At 34.9% G+C, this 15,429-nt stretch overlaps 1 protein-coding gene across 3 annotated transcripts; it reads right to left on the bottom strand.

Annotated features, from left to right (window-relative positions):
* Positions 1-3,571: 3,571 nt before the first annotated feature.
* Positions 3,572-14,975, bottom strand: LOC106170139 (uncharacterized). Of its 3 annotated transcripts, XM_013549915.3 has the most exons (5): positions 14,957-14,975; positions 14,607-14,727; positions 11,010-11,099; positions 8,304-8,482; positions 3,572-5,728 (listed from the first exon to the last, which is right to left on the bottom strand). In XM_013549915.3, the coding sequence occupies exons 3-5, from the start codon at positions 11,074-11,076 to the stop codon at positions 4,190-4,192; spliced, it is 1,785 nt and encodes a 594-aa protein (XP_013405369.2). In that variant the 5' UTR covers positions 11,077-11,099; positions 14,607-14,727; positions 14,957-14,975; the 3' UTR covers positions 3,572-4,189. The 3 variants fall into 3 exon arrangements, with proteins under 3 accessions (XP_013405369.2, XP_013405449.2, XP_086855124.1); XM_013549995.2 differs by lacking the exons at positions 14,607-14,727; positions 14,957-14,975 and adding an exon at positions 11,313-12,753; XM_086998998.1 differs by lacking the exons at positions 14,607-14,727; positions 14,957-14,975 and adding an exon at positions 7,974-8,016.
* Positions 14,976-15,429: the final 454 nt, after the last annotated feature.

The raw sequence follows: 15,429 nt of genomic DNA, 5'->3' as shown, positions 1-15,429 counted from the left end.
ACGACGTCGCTGTCCTGTTCGAAATTAAGTCTAGTTCAAACTATACAAGATAAATAAAATATAGCCTATACGTTTAATGTATCGAGATACCGTGCACATTTTTGTTTTACTTTGGTTTCAGCTAGTCGTGGTTTTTATGATCAGCATATATATGTGTTTCAGTCATATTAATCGAATTTCTGTGGTATTTTTCGGATACAATAGGGTATACTGTTTGGTCCTGAGATCAAACTACCGATTTGTATTTCTTTCTTTCTTTTTTCTCTTTTTTTTCGATGTTTTGTGTGATGAAAATACAAGTCGGTCTGAAAATTTTAATTAAAACATAAGCAGGGGCGGATTTGGGGGGAGGGGCGTCAGAGGGTTGATTTCTGAAAATAATCACACCAATGGTCCCCTCTTGAAATTAGAATTTTGACTAGCTGAATCATATAGTTTTAAACCCTACCAAAGTTCTAAACCCTACCCCTGATAAGCTCTAGACCATTCACACACAAAAAAAAAGACAAAATCTATTGATTAGTCGGTTACAAAAAACGTACTCGATCATTCAGTATGATTAATCTGACTATTTTTTAAAAATTCCTTGTTTTTGGTTTCTATACATAAAATGTATAATGATGAATGCAATTCAGGGTCGGTCGATTTTTTTTAAAATCTACACCCGTATCCATATCAAACATGCAGTGATTACAGAATCTCCCCCAATCTTCACTAACACAATACATCATTATTCTACTGTGGCAATACCCAGCCTCTTCAAAAGCTTACCAGAGTAAATTCTACTTCCTTGGTCATGTTAATAAAAACGACCGCATATATTGTGATAATTTTTTTTAATGATGAGAAATATTGTGGACCAAATTCCAGCGAAGTTTGAAAATCCATGCACACACTTTGCACATTTAAATTGGCGCTATTTACAGGATTTCAGTGTTTTTGTCTTTTGAAGCTGTGATATGGTAGAATTTTCCTTGTGGCGATTTCACTTAAAATGAGCTATATTTAACATATATAAATATGTATTTACATATATATATATATATATATGGACAATCTTAATGACTAGTTATTATTGGACTACATTTATTACCCTTTATTATCATCCAGATACCGAAACTGATTTTTTTCCTGCATCTAAGGGTGTATTCCCAGAGATTAAGATCGATCCAGAGATTAATATTTAGATCGGCCTAACTCCCTGGGGGTTCACGCTAAATTGCAGTCAGCCGAGCGCGCACCACAGTTAATTACTCCCTTACAGCTTTCAGTAGGTGGGGCAGATGCTTAAGCCAACTAAGCTGACAGTAATCTAGTGAGACTCCCCACAGGGATAGATCGATCTAAAATCTATGGAAATGGGGTCTAATTATTCAATAATGAAGGGGGGTCAGGGGGATCCCCCCCCCCCTTCGTTTTATAGTCCTCTCTTGAAATTAGAATTTTGACTAGCTGAATCATATAGTTCTAAACTGTACCAAATGGCACCGTTCACCCTCTAAAATACCAAAAACACGCCAATTGAGTTGGAGGGGGGGGAGGATCGGCTTCGCATCCACAGACCCCCCCCCCCCCTTCAAGTAATCCTGGATCCGCCCCTGTAAAATATAGGCGTTTATATTTTTTCATGTAAAAGCATATGCAATGCAAAAGCATAGGCTGCATTCACATCGAGAAGAGCCGAGGCTCAACAAAGCCAAGATCTAAATATGGCGGACGTACATAAAAGGAAAACCGCCTAATCTTTTAATAGTCTCTCCGCCTCTCGCACGCCTCCCACCCTTGCGGGAGTACAGTCATTAAATCTCGGCTCCATTGGCCCAGAAACTACCTAAGAAAATTTAAGTACGCATGCTCATTGATCTTGGGTCAGCTGACATTATCTCCGTAGATAGCCAATTCATTGCTGCTGTATGGGCCAATTCATTCCTTTTTCATCTCTGTTTTGAAAGATAATAAAACAGAAGAGCTTTTTTCCTTCGATCACCTCCAACGGCCATATGCTAGCTTTCTTCACCTCGAGTTTAATTGATGAGCATGCGCACTTAATATTTCTCAGGTAGCTTCCGGGCAAATGGAGCCAAGATTAAATGACTGTGCCCCCACAGGGACGATACGTGGGGAGGCGTGTGAGAGGCACAGAGACTATTAAAAGATTAGGCAGTTTTCCTTTCATGTACGTCCGCCATATTTCGGTCTCGGCTTTGTTTAGCCTCGGCTCTTCTCGATGTGAATGCGGCCATAGGCAACCCTAAGCTAAATTTAACACCTTTCTATATTGAAGTGAGATAACAATTGATATAGAGCCTAACTTCATCCCTGAACAAGATTTTATCACAAAAATTGGCAGAGTTGACCAGGAGTGTACAGACTACAATTCCGTGCCATCATTTTGGTTTAAATGTTTTTTGTTATGGAGTAATGAGCCCCTTATTACAGGTTTTTATTAAACAAAGGCATTATTTTGATTTATGGTAGACAACAATTAAATCTGAACTAAGACTTTTAAGAAAAATTGCTGGCAGGGTCTAGGAGTACTAAATGGTGTCATTAAAACGGCTTTGAAACAGTTATCATGGGTGTTAGGTAAAACAAGAAATTTGAGAAACCGATTTTTCAGTTTTTACTGCAAAATTACAATTATGACGTCACATGTAAGATGACATGTGTAAATGTTAATTAATTTAGTCACTGTACACTGAAGTTTTATTTATTACCAAAAAGAATGTCTGTAAGGCAGTAAATGAGGATTTTTGGGTGAAGGGTGACAATATCCTTAATGGGGTTGTAATTCCATGTCATATTTGTATATTCAGTTGATTCAGCTAGGCCATTCCTGGTGTTGAGGTAAATATATATTTATATATTTCCAAGAAAATTTGCTTCTGAATAATTAGCCGTATTCCCTAGACTCTCTTGGTTTTCCATACTTACTATATTTATTTGTTAAATTTTTTTATAACCATATTTGGTATATAAAGAATGCCCATTGCACCTGTTCGAGTATTTCTGCTGATAGTGTGCTATATTAACCCCAGTACATAATAGACCTTTGACATATTTTGTTGTAAGGCCATTTATATGCAAGTATTACTTTTTTAATTGCATTCATTTGTAGATTGTTGATTATATATATTATATATATAGTTCTAATTTTTCCTCAAAGAAAATTTGCTGTCATATCTTTCTACAAGCTTGGTAAATTATTTATTTCAGCTGAGATGTTCATCAATTTTTAGGCCAAGGATTTTTTTCTTCTTACATTTTCTAAAGCATCTTCATTTTTTTAAAAATTGTTTTTCTTTTTGTTTGTCTTTTGTTTCAGTTTTCAAAATGATGAGCACGTTTCCCTCTAGTTGTAATCAGCATTGGATTTTAAACAAGTTCTGAAGAAGACCTCTTTCTATTAAAGTTTAATTTATATTGCTTCTTATTTAGTTGCATAAGTAAAAAATAGTTTACCATACTAAGTATATTTTATTATTTAAGAAATGTTGTGCTGAAAATAAATAAAGAAAGATATATATACATGCCGTATCAAGTGACAGAGAAACTACAAGAAAAGTACATGTTAGAAGTTTACATTTGTTGTTTATTGCTCAACTTTTTTGGTCAAACAGACTACATTTAATCCATATTTTTCAACAATGTATTAGCATTTTCAGTTTACTGCAAATAAATGAATATATAACGAATATGCAAATCTGTCTCTAAAATTTAAATTTGTGTCAATAAATAATGGGATCTGCCACATCTCATGCTTCTTTGCACAAGACATACATGTAGGGAACTCCTTGTAGGCAGTTTTGCAATAATGTGACTGTGTCAACGTTAAATCTTACAATATAGAATTGATCATACTATCAACCAAGTTTTATAATTTGTGGTAAAATTTACCATTTTCATCTTTTTCTGTATGTCATTCTAACTGAATGCACACTGAATTGTATCATCAAACTGTATGATGTAAATGATTAAATGTATCATCTCAATCATGTTTTTAAACATTTCACCTAATGTATTTTTGGACTGGTCAGTAGCATTCTTAATGCCAATTAGTTAGTTTTTGTAGTCTTCTAAGATGGAAAATATGTTGCTTAGGCATTTGATTAAGGTGCACTTTCTGAATTATACAAAATCTAGAAAATAGTTCATAGTTATGGACTTTAGATATCAATGTTCTACTATTCTAAAAATATGTAGTTGGCACTTTAGGATCTAAGTTAAGGGCTTGTAAGTTAACAAAGTGGCTCTTTGGGATAAATCCCTCCTCCCCATCCTCTCTCATAATCCAGGCCCAGTCTGGGTCCTCATCATTGAGCAGCGTAACCACACTATTACGAGCCACACTGATATCATTCTCATTGACAGCCTTGTAGTTACAAATGACAGTCACAGCTGATCCTGCATAGTCTTTGCTAAAATTCCCCTGTAATTCAAGCAAGCTAATGCTGAGGTTTGATTGGACAAAGACTGGGTCACGTGCTCCAGCTTCCATTTGGCAGATGTTGCTCTCGCTGATAATTCTGGCCATAGATGCTTTCTCTCTTTTCTGGACGTTTTGATCTCTGAAGAGATCAAAATCATCATAATAGTAGAACCTCTTTGGTTCATTATTTGAATGATCATTTTCCTCATCTGAATAGGAAACATCAGCATCGTAACTATTTTCCAGTTCATTTGACAGAGGATCAGTGTGGCCATGTGACAATATATTTGCAGCATATACCTGCTTTTCTTTCTTTTCTAAGTTAACAATCTGAAAGCGAACCTTGCTAACATTCTGCTGGCAACTTTTATTGACTCTTGCATACTTAATGTTACTTTTCTTGTCATTTTCTAAAATCCTTACTGATCGGTAAGGGACAAAACCCTTCTTGTCATCATGACGCTTTACAAAAAGCCAACCACCTTGGCTGTACATGGCAGTGACTGTGGTTCCTTTGGTAATGGCTACTTCATCTTTAGCTGCCCAATCAAGGGGAGGATCATAATCCTCTACCACCACCATCTCCAAATTTGCAGGTTGCAACTCTGTTGCTTTCTCAAGTATACATACATAGTCTATGTACCTGTGGCAACTGTTTCTATGGTTTCCTTGGCTAATTCTGTTACTTTGCCAACCTGTTTCTCCATTGTAACCACTGTCATCTGCACTGTGACTTGTATGAACTAGTGTTTTCTCTGAAGCAAACAGGTCTGCACTAAAGCGGACCAAGTTTTGTGCTAATGGAGGAGCCTCAATGGCAGATTCAGATGATGCCACTTCTGTATGATCAAACTCAACAAAGCCAGAATCCAGATCATGTTTGGGATCTTTCTTGGTTATTTCAGGAGATCTGTTCATGTCAGGGAGCGTTTCTTGACTACAGGGTGAATCATCCTTGGAATTTTTCTTGTTTTTGTTGTTATTTCTCTGGGAGGTCCTGGCATCACTGTTGGTAATTAAAACAGGAGAGGTATTAATAAAAGCAGGATTATCTTTTCCATTAAGATGGGTTTCATCTATGTTATTTTCTTTTTCATTTCTTACGAATTCTGTTTTATCTTTGGTGTATCTCTTTGATAATCTGATCTGAACTGTCTGCCATTCTGCATCAGATGCTGGCTCATTTGAAAGGGGAACAGATTTTTCAGCCTTGTCTGACTTGCTTTTGTTTTTCTGGTTCTTATCCATTTTCCTAAAGGATGATCTCTTCTTTAGCTTGTCTTTAGCTTGATTCTTGGCCTAAAAACAAAGAACACAGATAAAATCTAGGAAAAATATTTTCCCTCTACGATATTAAACAAAATCTCCTCTTCTCTTCTCTCTTCTCTATTTTTCAGAATATGAGCATCTCTTAAAATAAAACTTCACTGCTAACAATGTATGAATAATATGAGACTGTGATTGATCAACTTTATCAGTCTTTTAAAAGTTTTCCTTGGTATGACCACCTAATACCCCCCGTCACACTTATTCAGGATCAGCAGGAATCAAGAAGAATGAGCCTGAACAAAGAATTTTTAAAATTTGCACCACATTCGGGGAAAAATTTCAAATTGACCTTAATTATTGTAAGAGTACCATTGGAATACTCAGAATGCGCTTGAATTCGCCTGGAATGATGAGTGCACTTTCGACTGTATTAGCTCTCAAAAGCAGTTCGAATGTAGTTGGAAAACTAGGAATATTTATAATGCTGTAAGACGGCAGTAAGAATATTTAGAATATACTTTGAACAGCGCACTAGTGTAGTTCGATTGCTGGCAACATTAATATTTCAGCTCATCCGAGGCACATTCGAAACATTCTGGCGGGATATAAAATCCCCGTCACACTAGAGGCAGAATGATTAAGAATGGCCTCTGAAATACAATTCTTTGTGCATTCCAGGATATTCGAAGAGCATTCCAAAAATCATTCAAAAAATTCTGAGTGCATTCCAAATATTTTTACCCATTCTTGTGGTCGGCTCGAATGTTTTTGTCATGTAAAAAACTTTCGAAGTGCATTCCAAGAGGGAATTCATCGCAATATCCCTACAGTATTCCAACTACATTCGAGCTGCATTTGAGAGGTAATATACCTGGAATGTGCAAGAATCATTCCAGGCAGGTTCGATGTGCATTCTTAGTATTCCAAAGGCATTCTTACAAAGCCGTAATATTTTATGATAATTTGAAATTCCCTCCCGAATATGGTACGAATTTTTTAATTTAGTAATTCCGGCTTGATTCCTACTGATTTCAAATAAGTTTGACGGGGGCTTTAAGTCACTTGTCAATTTCAATATTTCTCTAATATGATCAGAATGTTTCGAATGCTGTCGGAATGCCGTGAGAATATTTAGAACGCAGTCATAGTGCAGTTAGAATACTGTTCAAATGCCATTCGATAAATTTCCACTTGGACATGACAAAAACATTCGGGATGCCACAAGAATGGGTAAAAATATTTAGAATGCACTCGGAATTTTTAGAATGCTCTTCGAATATCCAGGAGCGCACAAAGAATTGTCTTTCCGATGGCATTCTTGCTCATTCCGCCTCTAGTGTGACGGGGGCATTAACACACACATCCTTAACATTCTATATATTTCAATAATCAACTGGCTTGTACACATGCATAGACATTTTCATCAATATTAATTAAGGATGTTGTAACCCTTCATTATCATCCAGATATCAAAAATGAGTTTTTTCCTGCATCTTATTATTCAATAATGCATCTATCTTTGTGCTGATTAAATGCCAAAGTGGTGAGAACTATGCTCTGCCTTATGCTAAATAAGCTAACTATAGGTACTGCCAAATATTGACAAAAAGTTCCCGTACAATTTTTTCACATTCCTTTATATGTGTAGGGGCCCTTATGGAGGGATGAATTTTGTCCTTAATTTAAAAAACAACATAAATACAAATAATTTTCATATGAAACAAAATGTTTATAATAGTCTTGACAACATGTATTCATTTATATTACATTATTTTCTTTATTCATTTTACTTTTTAAAAATGCTATTGAATGACCCATAAAAATAATTCACAAGACCAGATTTTATACAACCATCCTAATGTGATTGATAGTGCATGTATTTACTGACATACATGTCTGTATTTTAGTGTAAAAAGCACATATTGAGGAGGATCATGAATATTATAAATATCTGTCATTATCAACAAGATTCTGTACATGTGTTGCAAGTTACATTGACAAGTCTGTGCTAGTTTGCTTTACCTTAACATGTATATGTTCGTCATGAAGACATGGAGTATTTCACACACTGAAGTATTTTTAAAATTACACATTATTATTAGTTTTATATCTTCAACATATGATTATTATCTTGTCAACATATAAGCTGCTTTTTCTTCTTGTAAACAAGTGCATTTAAGATTTAGGTTTTAAATTATATTAATTCAAAAGTTGATGTTATCAAATTTATATAGTCTATGTCAATTTAATTGTACAAGAAAACAGATAAACAAACCTCAATCACCCTCTGGCAATGACTTGAAAATCCCATATATAAACTGAAACATAACATAATATAATGTTGCAAATTTCCTATTTGATATCCTATCTGTTTCTTTTCTTTTTATGTGGCAGAGGCGGATCCAGATATATTTTTTGACAGTCTTTCAAATCACCTTTGTTGAGCCATCCCCCATTTTTATCCGTCTTCCAACAGAAAGTAGATGCCGTCAATGTACACTTGAAAATTCTGACAATCTTCCAGAAGACCTAGAAGATGGCTTCCATCTACCCCTGATAATGGCACAAGATTAAAAATTAGTTGGTCATCTCACAAATACATTACCTCTTTTTCAACTTTCTTGACAGGTTCATTATCATCTTTAGATTTTTCCTCAGCTTTCTTTGAGTTCATCTCATTTCTTTCATTCTCATTTGTTTCAGGTATCTCTTCTGAATCTGAAGAAGAGTTCACTGAAGTCTGGAAAATGTCTGACCATCTCTTGTTGGCCTTTTTAGGTTTGCCTGTAAGAAAGGATGAAATGCTAAGAATGTAGAAAATGTAGTTTTTATTGTTATTCTTACTATTTGTTTGCATTTAACCAAGATTCGTTATTGCAGTTACAAAAGTGTGGTGTGATGTTTATTTTCAACCTCCATGGAAAACATCCTCTGCAAATCAAACTGTTTGCTAGCTTATAAAATTCCTGTTGTTGGTACCCTACAATATTACACATTTTTTGAGTAATTATTTTGTTTCTGCATTTGTTCCCAAATGCTCAACTCCTAGCTTTGGCATCTTGGATTTAAGTCAAATATTCAAACGAGGTTCATCAAAAACCTGAAAACCAAGAAATTTGTTTGTCTCGATTCCTGAAATCAATATTCTAATGTAACCCTGAAGAAATTTTGCTTGCAACACTGTGAAATTTACTTTTCCATTTGCAAGCTCCTACAGAAATAATCTTGCAGTTCATTTTTTTTCTATTTTGTCTTATTATTATTGTGGTTGTTTTTATTTAACTTAATATACTCTTTTATGTATTACATAGCTAAATGAATTCAAGAAATAAATGTAATATTAGTGTAAAATGTAAGAAAAATAAATCAAATATTATTCAAATTCTTTAAAAGTTGCTCAAGTGTGCTAAGCAAAAAGAGTTTCTTAATACTTGTATTGCATCATGTGCAAGCAAAAGGAGGCAGAGGTCTACATATAATATAATGACTTGCAAAAAAACAAAAAAATTAATATAGAAAATGTATACAACAGTCATATGGCCCAGAAAAAAAATTATATACTACCGGTATTTGAGAAGTTGAATTTTCCCATCAACCTTCCACCCAAAAATTGTTAGAAGTTGACATTTATTACACTAAAGGATGGTACCTATAGAAAACTGGCCATAAAAAAGTAGGGCATCCCTTAAGATTTAACAAATTAAAAATGACACTTCAAAAAACCCCAGAGGAAAACTTATTTTATGTTAAATGGTCGCCACTGTCACTAGTTGGCACCTAGGATGATTCACAGCTGGATTTCCAGAGAACTGATGCCCTGGTGAAAGTGGAGAAAGCACAATGATCCTGTCTGGAAATATGCAATATGCCCTGAGATGCTCTCAAAAATGTCTGCAGGCCCGAATTCTTTCCTCGTCCTCATTCTTGCTACATTAATCTGTTTCTTTTGTTTTTTTCTCATCTGTGAAGTGTTTTAAAACTTTTATTTCTTTTACTCCTTGTAGGGGACTAGATTAAATTTCTTCTCCAATTGTGGCTTTGAATTATTTTCCTTCTACAGTTTTGCAATGTTTTTGTCAATTTTGTGCTTTTTATTTCTCTTATGCTGATCACATCGTTTTTTACCTTGAAAACAACACCTACCTTAAAAGCCTTGAACAGTTTTGGCAAAATTTGTCATTGGCGAAAACAAATGAAAAGATTTGAAAAATACCATTTATATGTTTCTTTGTTTGCTTTTCACCATTAAAATGACTTTTACAGATGGGAATGATGAAATGTTTGTGGCCAGGCCAAGGATCATAAATGTTTCATTTAAAATGTGACAGATGGATGTAGATGAGCTTCTTACATTAATGACCCATCACAGACTGTTCAGTGACATCTAACTCTTTCTTTATCTCTCTCTCTCTCTCTTAATATATATATATATATATATATATATATATATATATATATATATATATATATATATATATATATATCAAACACACAGAACCATACCTACAATCAGTTGACCTTACATGTATTAGTACCCCTACTAGCAGCTTATAACATTTAACTGAAAACAAAATATGAAGCTGGAAAATAAGCTTTCATTAATTCAATTTGATATCTTACACTGACACTATCTGCTTAGTTATCCTGTCAGTTATCAGCAGTGCTGTTTTAGCCCTACTTCCCAGTTGGAGAGAAGTGTACTCTGCAATATCCTTCCGACAGCCATTCACCTAAACTTGTTCCCTCTAAGATACACCCATACTCATGCCAGATCAAGTTTAAATAAAAATAAACCAAATTCTCAGACATAAGCAAGGTTTCTCCCATTATTCTTTAATGAATCGGTGGTGATTCCAGTCAGCAAAGAGGTTATAAAATGAAGACTGACATAACGTCATATTTCAAACCAAATAGAATATATGTTATGTTCACAGTCAGGTGCCATAAATACAAAAATAAAGTACAATTAATGTAACATCAACAGGGAGGTGGGAACCTCTGTCCAGTGAGGATCTCGTATTGAGACAAAACATAAAACAAAAATCCTAAAATTTGACTCATGCTGACAGAAGGTCCCCAGTGGGTCAGTAAGTGCTCCTCCATCTCATCTCATTACCACCAATACAAAACTCGAAAAAAAATGTCAAATTAAGATTTTCATTACAAATATATGTATGTGATAATGAATGTTATTTCATTTAGAAATTAAAGTGTCATTCATAATAAACACCAAATGAACAATTCAAGCAGCATTCATCATATAACTTCACTTCATATCTTCAAAGCTAAAACCTTCAAGCTATTTCCTCACCTTCTTCAGAAAATTTCTTTTTCCTGCTCCATCTGCTGCCACAGAAACCACCACAGAAATGTGCCATTCTGCCTATTCTTCAACTGATTCCTAAAAAATCACAAAATGAAAATATTTTGTCTCAAATGAATACATTTAGCACACTTTTTTATCTGTGAACATATTCACTTTTCATTATAACATACGCAGCCTGGCAGTCCAGTTGCATTATAATTCCAATCTTATAACCACCACACACTGATATGAGTAATGTCTCCCACACAAGAATGAACCCATACATCTGCAAGAATTGACTCCACTTACAGAGTAATCTGCCAGCTAATTTCTCAAACACAGCATCATGATCTGTCACATAACTGTCCTCCCTTGACCAAACTCTCTACCAATCTCTGAAAGTCTGCCAACCAGTAAATTGCCACAGAGCCAGGAAAGTATACAACTCAGTGACTCTCCATTAGCTGTCACCACAGGCACAGAACAGCGCTCTTGTACACCTCCCAAAGCAAAAGTATTTACTCCACTTAGGGTTGTATTTCTCAATGGAATTAATATTCTAACTGGCAGGCCCCAAATAATCTTTGTCTACCACTGGCAAGCATTCAAGCATCTTAAGCTGGGCCAGCTGTACTGTACTTTATGAGGAGATGACTGAATAAGTGCCTTCCTTTTTCCTCCAATGATGTGTCACAAGATGATGCATAAGTGAAATGTTCCTAAATATCAAGATATGGGCTGGAGAGATATCAAGTACCACCCGGCATTCCACAACCCCTGCCAAGGCTGCGACAGCTCTTGATGGGCCAAGAACAGGTGTAACAAAATAGTGTTGCTGTAAATAATAAGCCCTCCTGCCAACATAGGTGTTCTGTGATACACCAGGTAATAAGGGACTCCCGTTGTGTTACACTGGTAATTTACACCAGGGTATGCATGCTTAATTTAAATCTTCCTCATCACAGGTTAATATTGAATTGAACAAGTATAATGATTAGTTTTGCAAACAACTTTATTACTGGATTAATATAAATATGATTATGCAGGGAAGGACCTATAAATTCTACAAAGGGTTTATGATTGCAATTATACTGGGGTACTTTAATGATGCCCATTATATTATGTAATCTTCTACTCTAAATGCCTGTGATGGATCTTAATGATTTCTTTTGCATGAAAATCAATAATATATCTTTTGGGTCATCTGTAAAAAACATATGATGAGTTTTTTTAATAAAAATCTTAAAATATGTCTCATTAACATTTTGTTTTATGTTTAGCATATGTTGTAACATAAACTCGCGCCACGACAGCAGCATCTAAACATGGAAGAATGTGATCAATTTTGTACGCATTTTCTGCTACACAATATCCCCACACCAATCCAGTTAAATAACAGATCCTTCTTTTAAGAGTGTTATATCAGTCAGAGTTATGCAACTTCTCCATACATAACTCTATATCTGACACACAGACTATCAAATCACAAGATAGTTATAGCATATAGACCTCCCAAATGGCTTCCTGCCTATGATATACACATATTTCTGGTTTGAGATTGTCGTTGCTGTTTGCAGTCAGATGGATTATGAGTGACAGGAAATTACCCAGCATAAAACCACACACTTTAAGCTCATAATAAATCATACAATTGATTACAAGCTTAATCTGTCATTTGTACACAGTAATGTCTGAAACTTATAGTTTTAATGAAAAATTGCCCTTTTTGTCATTTTCAGATATTTCAGACCCAATACATTTGGCAACTTCGCAATATTTATTTCATTTATAATCTTTTGTGGGTGTCTGTATTTCCAAATCCCTTATTTTTTTCAACTCTTCATGCATAATAAAATGAATTGAAAAAAGGGAAGAATTCCCCTTTTTGTCATCATTCTTGGTTAACATTTGTACTGATATATAAGTGAAGTTTTAATGTGGGGAAAAAGTGATCCAGAAGGGAAATATTCTTTTAAATAGCCCACTGTAACCGATCCAACACTGCAGTTTAACTTAACACAATAGCATAATTTCTACTCACAATAAGACCCCATTCCCATAGATTTTAGATCGCTCTATCTCTGTGGGGAGTCTTACTAGATTACTGTCAGCTTAGCCGGCTTAAGCGTCTGTCCCGCCTACTAAAAGCTGTAAGGGGGTAATTAACTATATGGTGCGCGCTCGGCTGACCGCAATTTAGCGTGAACCCCCAGGGAGTTAGGTCGATCTAAATCTAAATCTCTAATAGTGCAATATATTTTTGTAAAAGACTTCCCCCAAAAAGTGCACTCTTAGTGTCATTAGGTAAAGTTCAATCAAATTTTTACCATTGAAAAAATAAAAGGTGGCTTAATTGATGCCTATGCCACAGTCACCCAAAAGATATGGAAGTAAGATAGCAATCCCAGGTATAATTTATAAAATTGCTAATAGCCATTTATCTGAACTTCAAATAAAGTGGATCCTAGGCTAAACAATAGACTAAGATGGCTGGCAACTTGCCAGCAACTTGGGAGTCTAGGCTTAGGTACTCATCTTTATTCCTTTAATATCATATGTGGATATATAGAGATAAATTTTAACTTGAAACTTTCTTAACAGACATCTTAGTTTTGGAAGAAGTTATGTCTATATCTTATTTCCTGTAAGAAATAAAAATATTTTACCAATTAAGGTTTTGGAAGACAAAAATCTACATTTTCATTTCTGTTGGCAATGAGAAAGATTTTATAAATGAATTTATATCTAGCTGACCTTTTTCAGACATATATCTGAGAAGCATATCCTACAATTTTCCTGTATTTTAATACCAAAACACATATGTATCATAAACTACCTTTATTTTCTTAATGCATCTTATATCACATCTTAATGCTCTGGACAAATTTTAAAAAATTCAATTTCTATATATATATAATCAAAAAACATAGCTGCACTAATGCAGCACCTTGGATTAGATTACTTATGGCGACTCTACCCAGAATAAGCTTCCCTTGAATGTGATACAGATCAGAAGTATATTCTGGGCAAAGAAATGGCACACACAGTAAATTCAGGGTGTGGAACAAGAGAAAAGTGTAAGTACCATGTCAACTGGGTCATCTACTGACTGCCTAGTGAGTAGTGTATATGAAGATGTCAAAGTTGTCAGTGATAGCTCTAGTCACAAGGTAGATATATTTCACACACACTGGTGTCAGCAGGTCTTCATGGACATATTACTGTCATCGGTTTTGTCTTTTTATGGAAGTGCTTCCATTGCATATTTGAGAGCAACATGCACATGCATTTTAACTCAAAGCACAACTTAATAATCACACTGAATATTGTATTGTATTGTAACAAAAATACTTAAAATGTAAGATATATATCTAACACTTAAGTTAATTTATCTATAATAATACCTAAATTGTTATATTTTTAAGTAATGCTTAAAAATATAACAATTTTCACAAGATCCCAGTCACCAGGTCAGTAAGGTTATCTCCAAAATCAGGAGTTGGGTTGAAATTTGCTTACCTTTTAGAGAGAAAGGGGAATTATAAAATGAATACCTTAATACACATCAAATGAGTCACAAGGTTATAATGTTTAAGTTCTTACCTGTAGGAGAGGAAGGTACCACCTTACTCAGCCACTGCCTTGCACCTCTAGTGAGGGATTACCACTGGCACTGGTGGGCTTGCTCCATTCCAATACATTTGATAGACTCATCCATACAGACCTGTAATCAACATAATTGGCTACTTGAGGCTCCACAGGGTGGTGTACACTGACAGCATGTGGCAGTACAGGTAAACAAACAACAAGCTGAAATTGCCTTAGAGGATGGTGACATTTACTGCATTGACAATTGATCTGATGACTGGCATATTAATAGTGCTTTATTTTGTAACAATACAGAAGACAAGTTGTAATTGAAGGCCTTGAATAATGTTAAATAAAGTACCTACCCTTTTGACTCAGATCTTCAAGTGAATTAATCAGAGTTCATTTAGTCATCTGGATGTCCTCCACAGGTGACCTTTAACAAATTGACTTCAAAGAAGATGCGTCTTTTGTGTGGACCGGTGATATAATTTCAGCAGTGAATGGTCATTTGTATATAATTTATTAAGTACAAGGTTCATGTGATGGTCATACTTCTTCCTGAGACATCTGTGAAAATACTACAACATATCCAGCAGGGAGCGGCAGGCATCAAGCAAAGTCTACCTGGACAACACTTCAGTGGCTCTTTTGTGCCCTTGATTGTCAGTTCTTATGATATTGAGATGCCTTTCTTTCAATGGTGTGCAATAATTAATAGAGAAGTGGTGTTGGTGGAGTTAACTAAGGCAAACATGGCACAGTACATACATATGAAGTGTTTAAATTAAAAAATTCTGAATGATCCCACATTGTGGTTTAACTCAACTTTCAGGAA

This window comes from Lingula anatina, chromosome 1, assembly GCF_051362555.1.
Source record: "Lingula anatina isolate TDL-2025a chromosome 1, LinAna3.0, whole genome shotgun sequence".
Lineage (NCBI taxonomy): Eukaryota > Metazoa > Brachiopoda > Lingulata > Lingulida > Lingulidae > Lingula > Lingula anatina.
Note: the sequence above shows the minus strand (reverse complement) of the source record. Positions and strands in the feature narration are given on the sequence as shown.

Bases quoted from the DNA above. Each gene is read 5' to 3' on its own strand.
- LOC106170139 (XM_013549915.3), bottom strand. From the start codon at position 11,076: ATGGCACATTTCTGTGGTGGTTTCTGTGGCAGCAGATGGAGCAGGAAA. The intron at 8,483-11,009 runs GTGAGGAAATAG...CCTTTCTTACAG, and splicing joins AAAGAAATTTTCTGAAGAAG to GCAAACCTAAAAAGGCCAAC. The intron at 5,729-8,303 runs GTAATGTATTTG...CTTTGTTTTTAG, and splicing joins TCAAGAAAGTTGAAAAAGAG to GCCAAGAATCAAGCTAAAGA.